Source organism: Salmo trutta, chromosome 18 (assembly GCF_901001165.1).
Source record: "Salmo trutta chromosome 18, fSalTru1.1, whole genome shotgun sequence".
Lineage (NCBI taxonomy): Eukaryota > Metazoa > Chordata > Actinopteri > Salmoniformes > Salmonidae > Salmo > Salmo trutta.
In genome coordinates this window covers 17383579-17404489 of record NC_042974.1, presented here as the reverse complement: position 1 = coordinate 17404489, position 20911 = coordinate 17383579, and the positions used below count along the sequence as shown (strand labels likewise).

Genomic DNA, 20911 nt, shown 5'->3' with positions numbered 1-20911 from the left:
CTAGTATATCACGTCAGGCAGTTCTGGACCTTTCCATTGGTGGTGTCAGAGTACTCATAACCCTCCCACTGTGCGTTCGTCACTAGTTACCACAGCCACAAAGTTATAATGCCTGCCTATTTCTACAATTTCTCTTCTTAAACTTTGATTTTCAACCTTTATTTATTTATTTCACCTTTATTTAACCAGGTAGGCAAGTTGAGAACAAGTTCTCATTTACAACTGCGACCTGGCCAAGATAAAGCAAAGCAGTTCGACACATATAACAACACAGTTACACATGGAGTAAAACAAACATACAGTCAATAATACAGTAGAAAAATAAGTCTATATACAATGTGAGCAAATGAGGTGAGATAAGGGAGGAAAAGGCAATAAATAGTCCATGGTGGCAAAGTAAATACAATAAAGCAATTAAAACACTGGAATGGTAGATTTGACAGTAGATGAGTGTGCAACGTAGAAATACTGGGGTGCAAAGGAGCTAAATAAATAAATACAGTAGGGGAAGAGGTAGTTGTTTGGGCTATTTATAGATGGGCTATGTACAGGTGCAGTGATCCGTGAGCTGCTCTGACAGCTGGTGCTTAAAGCTAGTGAGGGAGATAAGTGTTTCCAGATTCAGAGATTTTTGTAGTTCGTTCCAGTCATTGGCAGCAGAGAACTGGAAGGAGATGCGGCCAAAGGAGGAATTGGCTTTGGGGGTGACAAGTGAGATATACCTGACATGAAACCCTAACCACACTGGTAACCTTATGTCTAACTCTAACCTTAAATTAAGACCATAAAGCTCATTTACGTTTTCATTAATTATTACGATATAGCAGAGCCACGAAGTCAAAATTGGCTATATGGTGGAAACCCCACCGTAGAGCCTTTAGAATTGGTGTTTGATGGATCTGAACCATGTGTGAAGCCTTTCCCTAATTTATTTAATACTAGAGTTTTTCTAAGGATATGGAATATTGGACATTGGACAATATTGGACAATATTGGACATTGTCTATTTCAATTGATTGGTCAATGATCATAGAGTACCAGTTAGATACAACTCAAAAATGACTTGTCCATCATACAGAACCTACCTATACGGACTGTAGTTATGGCAACATACTACAACCAATCCAATCGCGCCATAAATCTTAACAGTAATCTTCTTAAAGTCTCTGTCCTTAAAGCACCATTAAATGCGTAATGCGGATTGAGGGGATGGATACTTTGAGCGTTAACCCAGACTCTTCATATGGTTTTACCATCGCCTAAATTTTACTTTCAAAATTGTACTTTGTATGGAATGAGAACGTTTTGAAACAATATATATCGTTTAATCCGAGATTGACTGTTATTCCGAGCAGATTACCGCTTTCTCGGCGTGTTTTATGCACCGGATTTGTTAGGCATAATAATCGGTTAGGCGCCACCCGTTATTTCACTAAAGTTTAACGACCAAAATACTGCCCTGGTATGTTATCTCTGTTGAGATTGTTGTGTTTTTACGCGCTGGGACTGGGCTATGAGAAGCTTGTGCGTGGACAGGATGACAATCCGGATACGGGCGCCCGGTTCCTATGCCGAGCCATCGCCGCTGACACTTGTTTGGTCCCCGTAGTTCCCGAACCAAACGCGGCAGCTCAGGAGGAAGTGTTGAGGAACACAGTCATGCAGCTCCGTGAAACGGTTCTCCAACAGAAAGAGACGATAGTCAACCAACTTGGGACCATAAACGAGCTGACCACCAAGCTCTCCCTCTGCGAGTCAGCCTCCGAGGAAGGGAAGTATGATAGTGGTGGATCTTGGAGTAAAAACAAAAATAATCAGAACACAATGGGAGATTTACCCAGAGATCCCAATGATACAATCGACAACCTCGGGAAGACCATGCAGAGTCTGAAGGACCGACTGGAGAACCTAGAGGTAAGTCACGGGACAGTAACCATAAATTACACTTTGGTTCCTAAATCATGGAAAGGGAGTGCTGAAAATGATCGTCACCAGTGTGACTTAAATACATCTGAAATAGGCCTCATGTTTAAAATTGTTGCCTCTTGCTTGATTGTCTGCTTATTAAGTCTTTGAATCCAAAGTGAACACCTGTTGCTGTGGTCAACTTTGTGGCCATTACATTTTCTCCCGTTTTGGCCTGTAGCCTATAATATTCTATTTTTGCCACCATGTGTAGGCATACCCTAAACGGATTAGCCTTTTATCTCCTTTACCTACCAGTGATTAAGTTCCCTATGTCACCTTACTCAACAAATGTATCAGCTCATTCAAATGACCAAGGATATGATGTGTTTCTTGGGATATTTAGGTCGCTTACAGAGCTGTTTCATTCCAGATCGAAATACAAGTTCAGTAAATCCAATCCTAGCTTGTGTAGGTGTAGTACCATCTGTTAGCTTAAAGAGCTTCCTGAACCACAGGTAATCCCCATTAGGCCACGCAGTAAAAGTACATTGGGAAACAAACGCATGACGGTATTAAGCTAAACCACACAGTAGATGGTGTTTAAGCTCATTATGCATTAACAGGCTTAGGAAACTGGTGAGACAATTGGAGAGATCCAATGTTCTCCATGAGTTCCAATAAGGGGCCAGAGTTTTCTCTGGTCAGGTCATGTGGCCAGGAAAACAACTCCTGGGCCTTCTGGTAACATACTACCCTACACACAGTGTAGCTGATTTCCACTCAGCCAATGATCTTTCAACTCCTGGGCCTTCTGGTAACATACTACCCTACACACAGTGTAGCTGATTTCCACTCAGCCAATGATCTTTCAACTCCTGGGCCTTCTGGTAACATACTACCCTACACACAGTGTAGCTGATTTCCACTCAGCCAATGATCTTTCAACTCCTGGGCCTTCTGGTAACATACTACCCTACACACAGTGTAGCTGATTTCCACTCAGCCAATGATCTTTCAACTCCTGGGCCTTCTGGTAACATACTACCCTACACACAGTGTAGCTGATTTCCACTCAGCCAATGATCTTTGAAAATTACACACATTAAAAATGTGACAAACATAAGAGACAGGAAGCAGCACATCTCAGACCTCAATACAAATTGACCTGACGTCTATCAACCTCCACAGACTGTCTGCGTTGACCTCCACTAATTGTTTGTGACCATCTTGTATTGTCTCCACTTATTTAATTATCTAATGACGTCTCCATCTTGTCCCCGCAGCAGCATCAGCGGAGAGCAAACATGTCAGGAGCGTTGTTCCCCAGCGAGCTGCGAGACCTGCTGCAGCGCAGGCTGGGAGACCTGGAAAAACAGCTGCTCAGTAAGGTCAACAACCTGGAGGAAGAGAAGTCTCTGCTCTTCAACGAGACCACAGCCCACAGGCAGAAGACAGAGAGCACCCTCAACTCCCTGCTGACCAGGATCAATGAGCTGGAGAAAGGTAAATCACTGGAAAAGGAAAGATATGACAGACACATACAGACATACTCGCGTACGCACAAACATATGTCTGTGTACACAATCCGATGACAGTAGTACACACCTGCAGCACAAAAAGGGAGACTCACACATTGTAAACACAATGAGTCATTCATTCAATCTACTATCAGCTATCCCACTAACTGACCCAATCACTGCCACTCACACACTGTACCCCACTGCAGTAAACAACTGAGGCTTTAGATCAAATCTGACAAACATTGGCTTATCATTTTGTTCTCATAATTTGTGTATAAGTATAGAGGTGACTTCATAGACAACTCTCCCATTATTCTCTCTGTAGGTGGCAGTGGGTTCAAGTCCCCCGAGCAGTTTAAGCTGGTCCTCCCCCTGCGTACTAACTACCTGTACGGCCGCATGGCCAAGAGCCTTCCTGAGATGTACTCTTTCACTCTGTGCATGTGGCTGCGGTCCAGCGCCGGCCCTGGCATAGGCACCCCCTTCTCCTACGGGGTGCCAGGACAGGCCAATGAGATTGTGCTCATGGAGTGGGGCAACAACCCCATAGAGCTGCTCATCAATGACAAGGTAAAGGCACTCTAAATGACTCAAGGACTCCGTGATTCTTAGTATTGCTGATCTGTGGGAGAGCCTACCGTTATTGTTTTAAATTAATCTGACTTTAATGAGGTTGCTGATTTTTGAGTGTTTTACCAGCTTTACCAAATCCTAACCTTCCTCAATCAATGTGTATTTCTCCTTTCTGTTTGTAAGCATCTGTACCTACCTTACACTCCTCTCCTATGTTACCTGTCCAGGTGGCTCAGCTGCCTCTATCGGTGCGTGATGGGAGGTGGCACCACATCTGTATCACCTGGACCACCAGGGATGGTCTGTGGGAAGCCTACCAGGATGGTCAGAAGCTGGGGGCAGGGGACAACCTGGCCCCCTGGCACCGCATCAAGCCTGGAGGAGCCATCATACTGGGGCAGGAACAGGTGAGTCTGCTGACTAGCACCCCTCATCTGTAGGATACACCAGTACATATATTTGTATGGGGAATATTTAGCCTATTTTACTCTTGGTTTACAAAACCGCATCAGGTTTTCAGATTTTAATGGTACAGGTTCTTAGCCATGTCCATGAGTACTGTGCTATAGGCTCTAGAGTGTAGACCAAATTTGAAAAGCCCCATCGCTAACAAAAATCCTAAAGATCAGTTACATGAGAAAATAAATGAACATTGTTTTTAGAGCGAGTACAGTAGAGACCAGACAGTAGGTCGAGTGTGTCTGGCTCAGCCTGGCGGTCCACACAGTGAATAGGATGTTATTGTTTTTAACGAGGCCTGTTGTTTATGGCCTCAACAGGACATGGTGGGCGGGCGCTTTGACGCCACACAGGCCTTTGTGGGTGAGCTGAGCCAGGTTAACATCTGGGACAAGGTCCTGAAGCCAGCCGAAATCCTTACCATGGCCAACTGTTCCTCCTACACCTCCGGGAACGTGGTGTCCTGGCTGGACAGTGATGTGGAGGTGTTTGGAGGGGGAGCAGCCAAATTTCCTCTAGAGATATGCCAGGACCGGCTGCCTGAGACTGAGTCTTAGGATGGATGTCCGTGGCGTGTTGAGAATCATGTTCTGGATCTTGACGCCTACTGTACCTGCTTCGTGTAATGCTGGTCATGTGTTCCATTTGTCTGTGTAAGGAAAGGGTGATCTACCTAATTCCAGATGATTCTGCTACACACAGATCCAGTTTCACACACACACACACACTGGCAAACAGACTTAATGACACTGGCTTAGGCATGCGTGTGGCATTGGCGGTGTAAGGCACACAGATTAGCCGTCCCAGGAATCACATAGAGTAACCTACGTCCCAGGACTCACATACAGTAATCTACATCCCAGGACTCACATACAGTAACCTACATACAGTAACCTACGTCCCAGGACTCACATACAGTAACCTACGTCCCAGGACTCACATACAGTAACCTACGTCCCAGGACTCTCAAACAGTAACCTACGTCCCAGGACTCACATACAGTAACCTACGTCCCAGGACTCACATACAGTAACCTACGTCCCAGGACTCACATACAGTAACCTACGTCCCAGGACTCACATACAGTAACCTACGTCCCAGGACTCACATACAGTAACCTACGTCCCAGGACTCACATACAGTAACCTACGTCCCAGGACTCACATACAGTAACCTACGTCCCAGGACTCACATACAGTAACCTACGTCCCAGGACTCACATACAGTAACCTACGTCCCAGGACTCACAGGACTCACATACAGTAACCTACGTCCCAGGACTCACATACAGTAACCTACGTCCCAGGACTCACATACAGTAACCTACGTCCCAGGACTCACATACAGTAACCTACATACAGTAACCTACATCCCAGGACTCACATACAGTAACCTACATCCCAGGACTCACATACAGTAATCTACATCCCAGGACTCACATACAATAACCTACATCCCAGGACTCACATACAGTAATCTACATCCCAGGACTCACATACAGTAACCTACATCCCAGGACTCACATACAGTAACCTACATCCCAGGACTCACATACAGTAACCTACATCCCAGGACTCACATACAGTAACCTACATCCCAGGACTCACATACAGTAATCTACATCCCAGGACTCACATACAGTAACCTACGTCCCAGGAGTCACATACAGTAACCTACGTCCCAGGACTCACATACAGTAATCTACATCTCCTGATGGAAGTCATTAAAGCCTTTTCCACCTTGGGTGGAGAGCAGATTTAGGAGAATATCCAATCAAACATCAGCCAGGTGACCGCTATGTTGAAGGTTTTCAATAACCTATAGCAGAGATGAGGGACTAGTTTTGATCTTTGAGTTAGTGTTGGTAAACATTCCATAGTTATGTGTGGCATCATGTCTGCTGTACTATAATGTTGATAAGGTGTTATTGTCCATTATTACCCAGACTGTTTTCAATACCCCAAGTCCACCTCAATGCCTGCAGCAGGAAATGTTGTCTCACAAAACCGTTCTGTAATTATCCTCTTGTTGTTAGGGACACGTTGGTTTGTTTAGGTCTACAATGTCTGTGCAGTGGTAGTTTAAGAACAGAGTCATTTATATGGGAGCATTGTTACTGTTAAATGTGTACATATCATTTTTCAAGCAGATATGAACAATGCATTCATGTGTACGAGTGTCTCTTTCTGTGAAAACAATGTTGGGTGTGTAAAGTTATTTCATTGAGATACTTTGACAATGCTTACTTTTCATGTGGCCTTTTGAAGATGTTGTGCCAGATGCACTTTACTCTGTTAACCATTGCCAAATTAACAAGAATGTGGAAAATTAAAATAGGACAAATAAAACACTATTGAAAAGTAGTTTTTTTTATATATAGTGGTTAAATTGCATAGACCAGTAGCTTTAACCAACAAGGGGCCAAGGCAGCATTAGTAATGCTTAATTAAGTTATGAGAGCAGCTCAAAGGTGGCGTCACAATCATTTAGGCAGACTTCTACCTAGTGACTCCTACAGACTAGTGGGGAAACATCTCCCTGACTCTCTCTATTGGAAAATACATGGAATGTGGTATGTTTTAAATAGAAGTGGGCCAGGGTTAGTATCTACTTTGCTGTATTCACATTCTTGCAATGCAGTCCTGTATTACTTATAAAAACCCTTGATTTTTAAAAATTCTGTTCTACCAGAGGCTGTTTAGTTAAGGCCCGTTTCTGTCTGGAATTCTGGGTCAGGGTAACTAACAATATAAAAGTACAACTCAAGTTATTCGAATTGTATTGTAAGATGTATAACTTTTGGTACAGTCATGAGCAGCACAGCTGTTGATTACCTAACAAAGACGCTGAGTGTACAAAACATTAAGAACACCTGCTCGTTTCATGACAGACTGACAAGGTGAAAGCTATGATTCCTTATTGATGTTAAATCCACTTCAAATCAGTGTAGATGAAGGGGAGGAGACAGGTTAAAGAAGGATTTTTAAGCCTTGAGACATGGATTGTGTATGCGTGCCATTCAGAGGGTGAATGGGCAAGACAAAATATTAGTGCCTTTGAACGGGGTATGGTAGTAGGGGTCAGGCTCACCGGTGGGTTTTTCACGCTTAACAGTTTCCTCTGTATCAAGAACGGGAGAAGAAAAAAAAAGCTACATTTCCATTGGAACATTCTGAACAATGGAGAATGTGGCCTGTTGTCACAGAAACATTACTTCTGTGTGAGTGTAATCATGGTCCCCTCATTTCTTTGTGGTGGGAGGATGAGCAGTCAATGTTCACTGCGGCTGATGGAACTGAAACATAAAACAAAAACTGGTAGACCGCCAGTGTCGCAGAAACCTGCCTACATGGGCACACAAGTACAAACCCAAACTTCAGCCTTTATTCTGCAAAGCACTTCTTATCAGTGCAAGAAGCTTGGCAGAGGGGCTTGAAATTCTAAGTCTGGACAACCTATAGACTAAGGTGACGATCATAGAAGGTAACCACAGTGACTAATCAACACCAACTCACACTCGGCTTTGCATACAAAACAGCATGATGAGTATTGGCCTGGACCAAAAAACAACAGGCAGAATAAAGTGCTTCTCTTTATTAATTAGGATACAGCAAGCACTTTGGACACTCCTACAAATGTCTGTCTGTAGTAGATAGCACCAGTGGCGATGTTAATGTCCAACAAGCAGTCACTCATGTAAGGAGACCACCACAGAGCAGTAGACCCCCTCAGTAAAGTGCTGGAGTACATACATGCTGCATATAGTAGTACCACAGTGGGCGGGCCATTGGACATGTAGGTGTGCTTCATGTATGTAAGGTGTATGGCACAGGGACGATGGTATGGATTTGGCCCAGAGCCCAAAGGATGTAAATCCTCATCTGCCACGTCATGGATGACAATAGGTTGAAGTTGCTCCTAGACACAAATCTGTGGTAAGTTGGTTGATTCTAGATTTGAGCCTATGGGCAACTTCTACCTGAACCGACCCTGCCCAGTTGGGGCAACGGGGGTCAGGAGTGAGTTGAGGTCACGTAGATCCTGGTTGACCTCTGGTCTGCAGACTGCTGAAGTGGGCCTCCCTCAGGACACTGTTGATGTGGTCATAGGGAGTGCTGCCGCCATAGAGACTCAACGAGGAAATTGAAGAGTCTTCTGGCGAGGGACTGAGGAGACCCTGGGAAGTTTAGTTCTTCTGGCTCTGTGTACATGTGCTGGTACTGGCTCCTCCCCCTGCCCTCTCAGGACTTTTGATACCACTACTGCTGTCACTGCCGGACGACTGGAGCAGAGAGAGAGAAAACAGGAATGACTTAAAGAAAATACTTGTTGCACAAACCATCACAAGTGTGTGTGTGTGTGTGTCCTGTCACCTCAGAGTCCCAGACGTCTTGGTCCAGCTTGGACACCAGGGCGTGACCCTCCTGTCCCCCTCCTGACCTTTTGGCCAGCTGGTCCCCCTCATTGTCTCCACCCCGCCGCCGCTTCCTGTACACAGTGACAGAGAGGCCAGGGAGTAAACGTGAGAGAGTGACCGGATCAGAGAGAGAGAAAGGAGAGGAAGTTTGTGTCTGTGGTCCTGTGTGGCTCAGTCAATAGAGCATGGTGCTTGCAATGCCAAGGACTGTGAGTTTGATTCCTGCTGGGGCCCCTCATACATAACATGTATACAGTAAGTTTCTTTGGATAAAAGCTTCTACTAAATGGCATATTTTATTAGGCCTATATTGAGAAAGTGGGTGTACAGTGCATTCAGAAAGTATTCAGACCTTCACTTTTTCCTCATTTTGTTACATTACAGCCTTATTCTAAAATGTATTAAATAAAAATTCCAGGTGTTTTTCTCTAGAACTGGCCGCCCGTCAGGGAGGTGACCAACAACCTGATGGTCACTGACAAAGCTCCAGAGTTCCACTGTGGAGATGGGAGATCCTTCCAGAAGGACAACCATCTCTGCAGCACTCCACCAATCAGGCCTTTATGGTAGAGTGGCCAGACGGAAGCCACTCCTCAGTAAAAGGCACATGACAGCCCGCTTGGAGTTTGCCAAAAGGCACCTAAAGGTGATAATGTCCTTGAGTGGCCCAGAAAGAGCCCGGACTTGAACCCGATCAAACTTCTCTGGAGAGGCCTGAAAATAGCTGTGCATCAACGCTCCCCATCCAACCTGACAGAGCTTGAGAGGATCTGCAAAGAATGGGAGAAACTCCCCAAATACAGGTGTGCCAAGCTTGTAGCGTCATACCCAAGAAAGACTCGAAGGTGTAATCGCTGCCAAAGGTGCTTCAACAAAGTACTGAGTAAAGGGTCTGAATACTTACAGTACCAGTCAAAAGGTTGGACACCTACTCATTGATGGGTTTTTCTTTATTTTTATTAAGACATCGATACTATGAAATAACACATGGAATCATGTAGTAACCAAAAAAAAAGTGTTAAACAAATCAAAATATATTTTGAGACTCTTCAAAGTAGCCACCCTTTGTCTTGATAACAGCTTTGCACACTATTTGCATTCTCTCAACCAGCTTCATGAGGTAGTCACCTGGAATGCATTTCAATTAACAGGTGTGCCTTGTTAAAAGTTAATTTGTGGAATTTCTTTCCTTCTTAATGCGTTTGAGCCAATCAGTTGTGTTGTGACAAGGTATGGATGGTAGGGATGCACGATATATCGGTGAACATATCGGAATCGACCGATATTAGCTAAAAATGCCAACATCGGTATCGGCCCGATGTCTAGTTTAATGCCAAAAGTTTAATACCAAAATAACACAGATAGATGAGAACATCTTTGTATATAACGTAGGTACCTGGCGTAATGACGCCCCTTAAAATTTTGCGCTACACGTGCAACACAGCATTCCTAACCTAGCCCACAATGTCTGCTGTGTGGATCGAGCAGTCATTTGAAAGAGTAAGAACATTCAGAGAGACAACTCAAAGGTGAAATCCATTAAAGCCGAGAAAATGGAATTCATTGCCGTTCTCTGTCGTGGGTGATGTTGGCTTTCGCCAACTGGCCGAGCACCGGTACACTTTTGTTTAAATGTTGGTACTATTTTTCAGATGTTGCCCTACCGTAGTTGCACAGTATTAGCTTCACGACTGACATTTGGACCAGCGATATCAGCCCCATGAGCATGCTGAGTCTGACAGCACAGTGGGTCGTCAAGGATTTCGTACGGAGGAAAGTCGTATTGCATGCTCAGGAATATGCTGGTTGTCATACTGCTGCTGCCATTTCAATGGCATTTGAGAACATGGTTGAAACATGAACACACTACCTAGCTCTATTTGAACAACTGACTCAATAAATAAGCTCATCAACTGCACCTGCAGCATTGAAACGCCTGCTCAACAAAACTGACAGGGATATAAACAAATGTGCACAACATTTGAGATCAGCTTTATGTGTGTATGGAACATTTCTGGGATCTTTTTTTAGCTGATGAAACAAACACTTTACATGTTGCATTTATATTTTTGTTCAGTGTAGTATTCGTATTCTAATTCCTAATTCTAACGCCACGGATTCCGTCACATAACAGTGGAGTGCACATGCCCATTCTGACTTCGCCAATGTTTAGCTAACCAGTTAGCTAGCAGCTAGTGTGCGACGTTAGTGCTGACTAGTTTCTATGGAGTGAAGATGGCCCCTTTTCCAGACGAGGTGGATGTTCTTACTGGCCCACATTGGCGAATGAAACAGTTGCCCTTGACAACAGTTTGCCCCAGCAACAAAACTGCCCACTCAGGCTGTGAACAAGTGATTTGGTGGCATTCTCTCTTTACTGTGTCGCTGGGGCAAAAAGATCATCAAGGACAATAACCACTCGAGCCAGTGTCTGTTCACCCCGCTATCATCCAGAAGGCGAGGTCACAGGTGCATCAAAGCTGGGACGAGAGACTGAAAAACAGCTTCTATCTCAAGGCCATCAGACTGTTAAACAACGATCACTAACAGAGGCTGCTGCCTACTTACAGACTTGAACTCATTGACCACTTTAATAAATGGATCACTAGTCACTTTAATAATGTCTACATATCTTACATTACTCATCTCATATGTATATACTGTATTTTATACCATCTTGCCTATGCCGTTCTGTCATTGCTCATCCATATATTTACAGTCGTATGAAAAAGTTTCAGCACCCCTGACAATTTCTATGATTTCCATTTATAAATAATTGGGTGTTTGGATCAGCAATTTCATTTTGATCTATCAAATAACTGATGGACACAGTAATATTTCAGTAGTGAAATTAGGTTTATTGGATTAACAGAAAATGTGCAATATGCAGCAAAACAAAATTAGACAGGTGCATAAATTTGGGCACCCCAATAGAAAAATCACATCAATATTTAGTAGAGCCTCCTTCTGCTAAAATAACAGCCTCTAGACGCTTCCTTTAGCCTCTAATGAGTGTCTGGATGAAGGTATTTTGAACCATTCCTCCTTCCAAAACATCTCCAGTTCAGTTAGGTTTGATGGTTGCCGAGCATGGACAGCCCGCTTCAAATCATCCCACAGATTCTCAATGATATTCAGGTCTGGGGACTGGGATGGCCATTCCAGAACATTGTACTTGTTCCTCTGCATAAATGCCCGGGTAGATTTTGAGCAGTGTTTTGGGTCGTTGTCTTGTTGAAATATCCAGCCCCGGCGTAACTTCAACTTTGTGACTGATTCTTCAACATTATTCCCAAGAATCTGCTGATATTGAGTGGAATCCATGCGACCCTCAACTTTAACAAGATTCCCAGTACCGGCACTGGCCACACAGCCCCACAGCATGATGGAACCCCCACCAAATTTTACTGTGGGTAGCAAGTGTTTTTCTTGGAACGCTGTGTTCTTTTGCCGCCATGCATAACGTCCCTTGTTATGACCAAATAACTCAATCTTTGTTTCATCAGTCCACACCACCTTATTCCAAAATGAAGCTGGCTTGTCCAAATGTGCGTTTGCATACCTCAAGCGACTGTTTGTGGCGTGTGCAGAAAAGGCTTCTTCCGCATCACTCTCCCATACAGCTTCTCCTTGTGCAAAGTGCGCTGAATTGTTGAACGATGCACAGTGACACCATCTGCAGCAAGATGATGTTGTAGGTCTTTGGAGGTGGTCTGTGGGCTGTTTTTGACCGTTCTCATCATCCTTCGCCTTTACCTCTCCGATATTTTACTTGGCCTGCCACTTCTGGCCTTAACAAGAACTGTGCCTGTGGCCTTCCATTTCCTCACTATGTTCCTCACAGTGGACACTGACATCTCTGCGATAGCTTTTTGTAGCCTTCCTCTAAACCATAATGTTGAACTATCTTTGTTTTCAGGTCATTTGAGAGTTGTTTTGAGGCCCCCATGTTGCCACTCTTCAGAGGAGAGTCAAAGAGAACAACTTGCAATTGGCCACCTTAAAAACCTTCTCATGATTGGATACACTTGTCTATGAAGTTCAAGGCTTAATGAGCTCACCAAACCAACTGTGTGTACCAATTAATCAGTGCTAAGTAGTTACAGGTATTCAAATCAACAGAATGACAAGGGTGCCCAAATTTTTGCATAGCCTATTTTTCACATCTGATTTAATTTCATACAACTTAATATTGCTACACTAAAAATCTTTGTCTGGACAATACCCCAGTACTCAGCTTTTATTAGAAAATGAATGGCATGCCACTGTGATCATTTCCTGTGACGACAGAGTAAATTATTATGCAGCCTCAGAGGGGTGCCCAAACCTTTTCATACGACTGTATGTATATATTCTTATTCCATTCCTTTACTTAGATTTGTGTGTGTTAGGTAGTTGTTGTGGAATTGTTAGATTACATGTTAGATATTACTGCACTGTCGGAACTAGATGCACAAGCATTTCGCTACACTCGCAATAACATCTATTAACCATGTGTATGTGACCAATACAATTGTATTTTATTTGGAATGCCAAGAGTGTGCAAAGGGTGGCTACTTTGAAGAATCTCAAATATGAAATATATTTTGATTTAATTAACACTTTTTTGGTTACTACATGATTCCATGCGTGTTATTTCATAGTTTTGATGTCTTCACTATTATTCTACAATGTAGAAAATAGTAAAATAAAGAAAACCCCTTGAATGAGTAGGTGTGTCCAAACTTTTGACTGGTACTGTACATAAATGTGATATTTCACTTTTAGATTTTTAATACATCTCAATCTGCACACAATGGGGTATTGTGTGCAGATTGATGAGGGTAAACAATTATTTAATCAATTTTAGAATAAGGCTGTAACATAACAAAATGTGGAAAAAGTCTGAATACTTTCCGAATGCATTTTATGTGTGGGAGAGAGAGAGGCTATCTCAGCCACAGCATTATAGTTATAGGAGCAGACATGAGTATGACAACTTCTCTGGGAAGAAAACAGCCATGTGAAATATTGTTCAAGTTAAACTGATATGCGGAGAGATCAATTAGTCTACTTGAGACATTAACAAATGTAACACTGGCCACCGAGGTTAATGGTAATTCAATAACCATACTATAAAACAAAGATGAATTATATAAAGAATGATAGTAAGTACCTTCAATTAAATATTAGGCAAAAAGGCAACTCCGCTCCATCATTCATTGAATCAGATGGCTCATTCATCACAAAACCTACTGATATTGCCAACTACTTTAATGATTTTTTAATTGGCAAGATTAGCAAACTTAGTCATAACATGCCAGCAACATACGCTGACCCTACACATTCAAGTACAACTGATCAAAATATGAAAGACAAGCATTGTAATTTGAAAATGTGAACAAAATTACTGTTGTCTAGCAACAATGACAAGCCACCTGGGTCTGACAGCTTGGATGGAAAATTACTAAGGATAATAGCAGACGATATTGCCACTCCGATTTGCCATATCTTCAATCTAAGCCTACTAGAAAGTGTGTGCCCTCAGGCCTGGAGGGAAGATAAATTGATTCTAAAAAGATTGTGGTATTTTTTTATTTTTTTATTTTTTAAACCAGGTAAGCTAGTTGAGAACAAGTTCTCATTTTACAACTGCGACCTGGCCAAGATAAAGCAAAGCAGTGCGACAGAAACAACAACACAGAGTTACATGGAATAAACAAGCGACAGAAACAACAACATAGAGTTACATGGAATAAACAAGCGTACAGTCAATAACACAATAGAAAAAAAGAAAGTCTATATACAGTGTGTGCAAATGGCATGAGGAGGTATGGCAATAAATAGGCCATAGTAGCAAAGTAATTACAATTTAGCAGATTAACACTGGAGTGATAGATGAGCAGATGATGGTGTGCAAGTAGTAATACTGGTGTGCAAAAGAGCAGCAAAGTAAATAAAAACAATATGGGGATGAGGTAGGTAGATTGGGTGGGCTATTTACAGATGGACTATGTACAGCTGCATCGGTTAGCTGCTCAGGTAGCTGATGTTTAAAGTTAGTGAGGGAAATGTGAGTCTCCAGCGTCTCCAGTCACTGGCAGCAGAGAACTGGAAGGAAAGGCGGCCAAAGTAGGTGTTGGCTTTGGGGATGACCAGTGAAATATACCTGCTGGAGCGCTTGCTACCGGTGGGTGTTGTTATCGTGACCAGTGAGCTGAGATAAGGCGGCGCTTTACCTAGCATAGACTTGTAGATGACCTGGAGCCAGTGGGTCTGGCGACAAATATGTAGCGAGGGCCAGCCGACTAGAGCAGACAGGTCGCAGTGGTGGGTGGTATAAGGCGCTTTGGTAACAAAACCGATGGCACTGTGATAGACTGCATCTAATTTGCTGTGTAGAGTATTGGAAGCTATTTTGTAGATGAAATCGCCGAAGTCGAGGATCGGTAGGATAGTCAGTTTTACTAGGGTAAGTTTGGCGGCGTGAGTGAAGGAGGCTTTGTTGCGAAATAGAAAGACGATTCTAGATTTAATTTTGGATTGGAGATGTTTGATATGAGTCTGGAAGGAGAGTTTACAGTCTAGCCAGACACCTAGGTATTTGTAGTTGTCCACGTATTCTAGGTCAGAACCGTCCAGAATAGTGATGCTAGTCGGGCGGGCGGGTGTGGGCAGCGAACGGTTGAAAAACATGCATTTGGTTTTGCTAGCATTTAAGAGCAGTCGGAGGCCACAGAAGTAGTGTTGTATGGTATTGAAGCTCGTTTGGAGGTTAGTTAACACAGTGTCCAAAGAAGGGCCAGATGTATACAGAATGGTGTTGTCTGTGTAGAGGTGGATCAGGGAATCACCCGCAGCAAGAGCGACATCGCTGATATATCAGAGAAGAGTCAGCCCGAGAATTGAACCCTGTGGTACTTCCATAGAGACTGCCAGAGGTCCGGACAACAGGCCTTCCGATTTTACACACTGAACTCTATCTGCAAAGTAGTTGGTGAACCAGGCGAGGTAGTCATTTGATAAACCAAGGCTATTGAGTCTGCCATTAAGAATACGGTGATTGACAGAGTCGGAAGCCTTGGCCAGGTCGATGAAGACGGCTGCACAGTACTGTCTTTTATCGATGGCGGTTATGATATCGTTTAGTACCTTGAGTGTGGCTGAGGTGCACCCGTGACCAGCTCGGAAACCGGATTGCACAGCAGAGAAGGTACGGTGGGATTTGAAATGGTCAGTGATCTGTTTATTAACTTGGCTTTCAAAGACTTTAGAAAGGCAGGGCAGGATGGATATAGGTCTGTAACAGTTTGGGTCTAGAGTGTCACCCCCTTTGAAGAGGGGGATGACCGCGGCAGCTTTCCAATCTTTAGGGATCTCGGACGAAATGAAAGCGAGGTTGAACAGACTGGTAATAGGGGTTGCAACAATGGCGGCGGATAATTTTAGAAAGAGAGGGTCCAGATTGTCTAGCCCAGCTGATTTGTACAGGTCCAGGTTTTGCAGCTCTTTCAGAACATCTGCGATCTGGATTTGGATGAAGGAGAAGCTGGGGAGGCTCGGGCAAGTAGCTGTAAGGGGTGTGGAGCTGTTGGCCGGGGTTGGGGTAGCCAGGAGGAAAGCATGGCCAGCCGTAGAAAAATGCTTATTGAAATTTTCGATTATCATGGATTTATGGGTGGTGACCGTGTCGCATAGCCTCAGTGCAGTGGGCAGCTGGGAGGAGGTGCTCTTGTTCTCCATGGACTTCACAGTGTCCCAAAACTTTTGGGAGTTAGAGCTACAGGATGCAAATTTCTGTTTGAAAAAGCTAGCCTTTGCTTTCCTGACTGACTGTGTGTATTGGTTCCTGACTTCACTGAACAGTTGCATATCGCGGGGACTATTCGGTGCTATTGCAGTACGCCACAGGATGTTTTTTTGCTGGTCAAGGGCAGTCAGGTCTGGAGTGAACCAAGGAGTATATCTGTTCTTAGTTCTACATTTTTTGAAAGGGGCATGCTTATTTAACTTCTATGGGCTAAGTGGGACGGCAGCGTCCCACCTGCGGGACACAGCCAGTGAAATATCAGGGCGGCAAATTCAAAAACAACAAAATGTCATAATTCCACTTTCTCAAACATACGACTATTTTACACCATTTTAAAGATACACGTCTCCTTGATGTAACCACATTGTCCGATTTCAAAAAGGCTTTACAGCGAAAGCAAAACATTAGATTATGTTAGGAGAGTACATAGACAAAATAATCACACAGCCATTTTCCAAGCAAGGACATGTGTTAATGAAACCCAAAACACAGCGAAATGAAGAACTAACCTTTTACGATCTTCATCAGATGACACTCCTAGGACATTATGTTACACAATACATGTATGTTTTGTTCGATAAAGTTCATATTTATATCCAAAAACAGCATTTTACATTGGCGTGTGATATTCAGAAAATATTTTGCGTCCAATACCTTCGGTGAATCAGCACAACAATTTACAAAAATACTCATAAACGTTGATAAAATATTAAACTGTTATTCAAAGAATTATAGATGAACATCTCCTTTATGCAACCGCTGTGACAGATTTCAAAAAAGCTTCACGGGGATAGCACACTTTGCAATAATCTGAGTACTGAGCTCAGAAAAATACACCAGGCAATACAGATACCCGCCATTTTGGAGTCATCAAAAATCATAAATAGCATTGGAAATATTCACTTACCTTTGATGATCTTCATCAGAAGGCACTTCCAGGAATCCCAGGTCCACAATAAATGTTGTTTTGTTCGATAAAGTCCATAATTTATGTCCAAATAACTCAGTAAGCTACTCCAAATGTAGGAAGCGCGCCGAAAATTTCACAACAAAAAGTTATATTTACGTTCGTTGAAACATGTCAAACGTTGTAAAACATCAATCTTTAGGGCCTTTTTAACGTAAAACTTTAGTAATATTCCAACCGGACGATTCCAGTGTCTTGAAAAACGTTATGGAACACAGCTACCTCCTCACGTGAATGCGCATAATTGTGGCCTGTCATTCTCTCGGTCATCAGACTCCAGGAGGTCTTGTTTGCTCTCTGTTGACTGCAAAAGCCTGAAACACGTTCTAAAGACTGTTGACATCTAGTGGAAGCCTTAGGATGTGCAAATTGAACCCTAAGTCACTGTATACTGAATAGGCCCAGTCTTGAAAAACTACAATCCACTTCCTGGTTGGATTTTTTCTCTGGTTTTTGCCTGCCATATGAGTTCTGTTATACTCACAGACACCATTCAAAGAGTTTTAGAAACTTCAGAGTGTTTTCTATTCGAATCTACTAATAATATGCATATTCTAGTTTCTGAGCCAGAGTAGTAACCTGTTTAAATTGGGTACGTTTTTCATCCGGCCGTGAAAATACTGCCCCCTAGCGCAGACAGGTTAAGATGGTGAGGAAATTATTTTAAAGAACAACCAGGCATCCTCGACTGACGGGATGAGGTCAATATCCTTCCAGGATACCTGGGCCAGGTTGATTAGAAAGGCCTGCTCGCAGAAGTGTTTTAGGGAGCGTTTGACAGTGATGAGGGGTGGTCGTTTGACCGCTATCCCATAGCGGATGCAGGCAATGAGGCAGTGATCGCTGAGATCCTGATTGAAAACAGCAGAGGTGTATTTGGATGGCAAGTTGGTCAGGATAATATCTATGAGGGTGCCCATGTTTACAGATTTAGGGTTGTACCTGGTGGTTTCCTTGATAATTTGTGTGAGATTGAGGGCATGTAGCTTAGATTGTAGGACTGCTGGGGTGTTAACCATATCCCAGTTTAGGTCACCTAACAGAACGAACTCTGAAGATTGATGGGGGGCAATCAATTCACATATGGTGTCCAGGGCACTGCTGGGAGCTGAAGGGAGTCTATAACAGGCGGCAACTTCAGTGCAGCTTGACATTATCGATCAGTCTGCTGCTGGAAAAAGGTATGCGATGTGGCTTTACACCCCCTGCTATATTGTGGATAAAGAATTACCTGTCTAACTCTACACAGAGGGTGTTCTTTAATGGAAGCCTCGCCAACATAATCCAGGTAGAATCAGGCATTCCCCAGAGCAGCTGTCTAGGCCCCTTACATTTTTCAATCTTTAGTAATGACATGCCATTGGCTTTGAGTAAAGCCAATGTGTATGTATGCGGATGACTCAACACTATACACGTCAGCTACTACAGCAAGTGAAATCACTGCAAGACTTTAAAAAAAGAGCTGCAGTCAAAATGGATGGCAAAAGTCCTAAATATTTCAAAAAATGAAAAGTATTGTATTTGGGACAAATCATTCACTAAACCATAAACCTCAACTAAATCTTGTAATGAATAACGTAAAAATGTAGCAAGTTGAGGTGACTAAACTTCTTAGAGTAACCCTGGATTGTCACTGCCATGGTTAAAACATATTGATGCAACAGTAGCTAAGGTGGGGAGAAGTCTGTCCATAATAAAGCTCTGCTCTGCCTTCTTAACAGTACTATCAACAGGGCAGGTCCTACAGGCCCTTGTTTTGTCACACCTGGACTACTGTCCAGTCATGTGCCTCAAGAGGGTCTTAGGAAAATTACAATTGGCTCAGAACAGGGCAGCACCGTCGGCCCTTAAATGTACACGGAGAGCTAACATTAATAATATGCATGTCAATTTCTTATGGCTCAAAGTAGAGGAGAGATTGACTTCATCATTACTTGTTTTTGTAAGAGGTGTTGACATGCAGCCTTCCCTGTAGCTCAGTTGGTAGAGCATGGTGTTTGCAACACCAGGGTTGTGGGTTCGATTCCCACGGGGGGCCAGCACAGAAAAAAAATGTATGATATGTATGAAATTGTATGAAATGTATGCATTCACTACTGTAAGTCGCTCTGGATAAGAGCGTCTGCTAAATGACTAAAATGTAAAATGTAAATGCTGAATGCACAGAGGTGTCTGTTTAAACTACTAGCACACAGCTTGGACACCCATGCATACTCCACAAGACATGCCACCAGAGGTCTCTTCCAAGTCCAGAACAGATTATGAGAGACGCACAGTACTAAATAGAGCCATGAACTCTATTCCACATCAGCTAACTGATGCAAGTAGTAGAATCTGATAAAAAAAAATACAAATATACACCTTATGGAACAGCAGGGACTGAAGAGACACACACACACACGGATAAATAAAAAATATACACCTTATGGAACAGCAGGGACTGTGAAGAGACACGTACACATGGATTTTGCATTGTATATATGTGGTTGTAGAGTAGTGGCCTGAGGGCACACATTTAATGAGAATCCTTATTAAATACAAATAAGGTATTTTTGTAAGAAAAACACTCACCTGTTTTCTGTCAACATTTGGGAGACGCTTGTCAGTGGGTTGTTTTGGTTACAAAGAAGACTTTGGCCCTCTGAGCACGTTTGGATGTAAAGGAACGACTCCTCTCCCTCACAGCTTTTGGTCGAGCAAAAATCTATTTTCGTTCGAACAGCAGCGCTTTCCCCGAATTTATCGCACAAGCAGTCAGGGCATTCTGATCTTCTCTGGTTGCTAGCTTGTTGAACAGCTTCTTTGGTTAGCAAGGAAACAACCGGTTAGTCTTGATAATTTAGCATTAACTGTCACTATCCTAGAATGTATGCAGATTATGTCAGTAAACAAGTTTACTTATCGGTTAACGTCTCATCGTCTCTTTCCGCCGTTATAAACTATCTAGCTATAAGCTACTTTAGCTAGCTAACCAGCTAAACTTATAACGAAACAAGCGAGAGATTTCTCCAATCCGTCAATTTCACTCGAGTTTTGGTAGTATTTGAGAGCAGTCAAACTATCATTCGGTATTGGTGAGATGACAGATCAGAAAGAATACAATACTACGAATCTGATCAAGCTAGCGAGTGTTCTGCTGCTAGCAAAGAGACCCAGCTGAAAGTGTTTACATGACGTTTGATGACGTAACGATCCAACAACCTGAATGCGCATCTGCAAACTCTACAGTAGGCTACATGTTGCATATCAGAGAGGCAGTTACACTGTTAACTTGTCGC

At 43.1% G+C, this 20911-nt stretch overlaps 2 protein-coding genes across 3 annotated transcripts; one reads left to right on the top strand and one right to left on the bottom strand.

Moving 5' to 3' along the window:
• The first annotated feature begins 676 nt into the window (after positions 1-676).
• LOC115152904 (neuronal pentraxin-2) lies at positions 677-6823 on the top strand. 2 transcript variants are annotated; one of them, XM_029697826.1, is made up of 6 exons: positions 677-747; positions 1610-1914; positions 3192-3411; positions 3754-3998; positions 4229-4408; positions 4781-6823. In XM_029697826.1, exons 2-6 carry the CDS (start codon positions 1660-1662, stop codon positions 5015-5017), a joined length of 1137 nt encoding a protein of 378 aa, XP_029553686.1. In that variant the 5' UTR covers positions 677-747; positions 1610-1659; the 3' UTR covers positions 5018-6823. The 2 variants fall into 2 exon arrangements, with proteins under 2 accessions (XP_029553686.1, XP_029553685.1); XM_029697825.1 differs by lacking the exon at positions 677-747 and having other exon boundaries at positions 759-1914.
• Positions 6824-8039: 1216 nt separating this feature from the next.
• Positions 8040-20791, bottom strand: LOC115152913 (protein FAM104A). The gene is made up of 3 exons (XM_029697844.1): positions 20205-20791; positions 8834-8948; positions 8040-8742 (listed from the first exon to the last, which is right to left on the bottom strand). Exons 1-3 carry the CDS (start codon positions 20219-20221, stop codon positions 8647-8649), a joined length of 228 nt encoding a protein of 75 aa, XP_029553704.1. The 5' UTR covers positions 20222-20791; the 3' UTR covers positions 8040-8646.
• Positions 20792-20911: the final 120 nt, after the last annotated feature.

What these genes read in the sequence shown, in the direction of transcription:
- LOC115152913 (XM_029697844.1), bottom strand. An exon ending in AAGACGTCTGGGACTCTGAG is followed by an intron (nt 8,743 to 8,833) that starts GTGACAGGACAC and finishes TCTCTGCTCCAG; the next exon opens with TCGTCCGGCAGTGACAGCAG.
- LOC115152904 (XM_029697825.1), top strand. Translation starts at nt 1,465, where the DNA reads ATGTTATCTCTGTTGAGATTGTTGTGTTTTTACGCGCTGGGACTGGGC. An exon ending in GATCAATGAGCTGGAGAAAG is followed by an intron (nt 3,412 to 3,753) that starts GTAAATCACTGG and finishes TTCTCTCTGTAG; the next exon opens with GTGGCAGTGGGTTCAAGTCC. An exon ending in TCATACTGGGGCAGGAACAG is followed by an intron (nt 4,409 to 4,780) that starts GTGAGTCTGCTG and finishes TGGCCTCAACAG; the next exon opens with GACATGGTGGGCGGGCGCTT.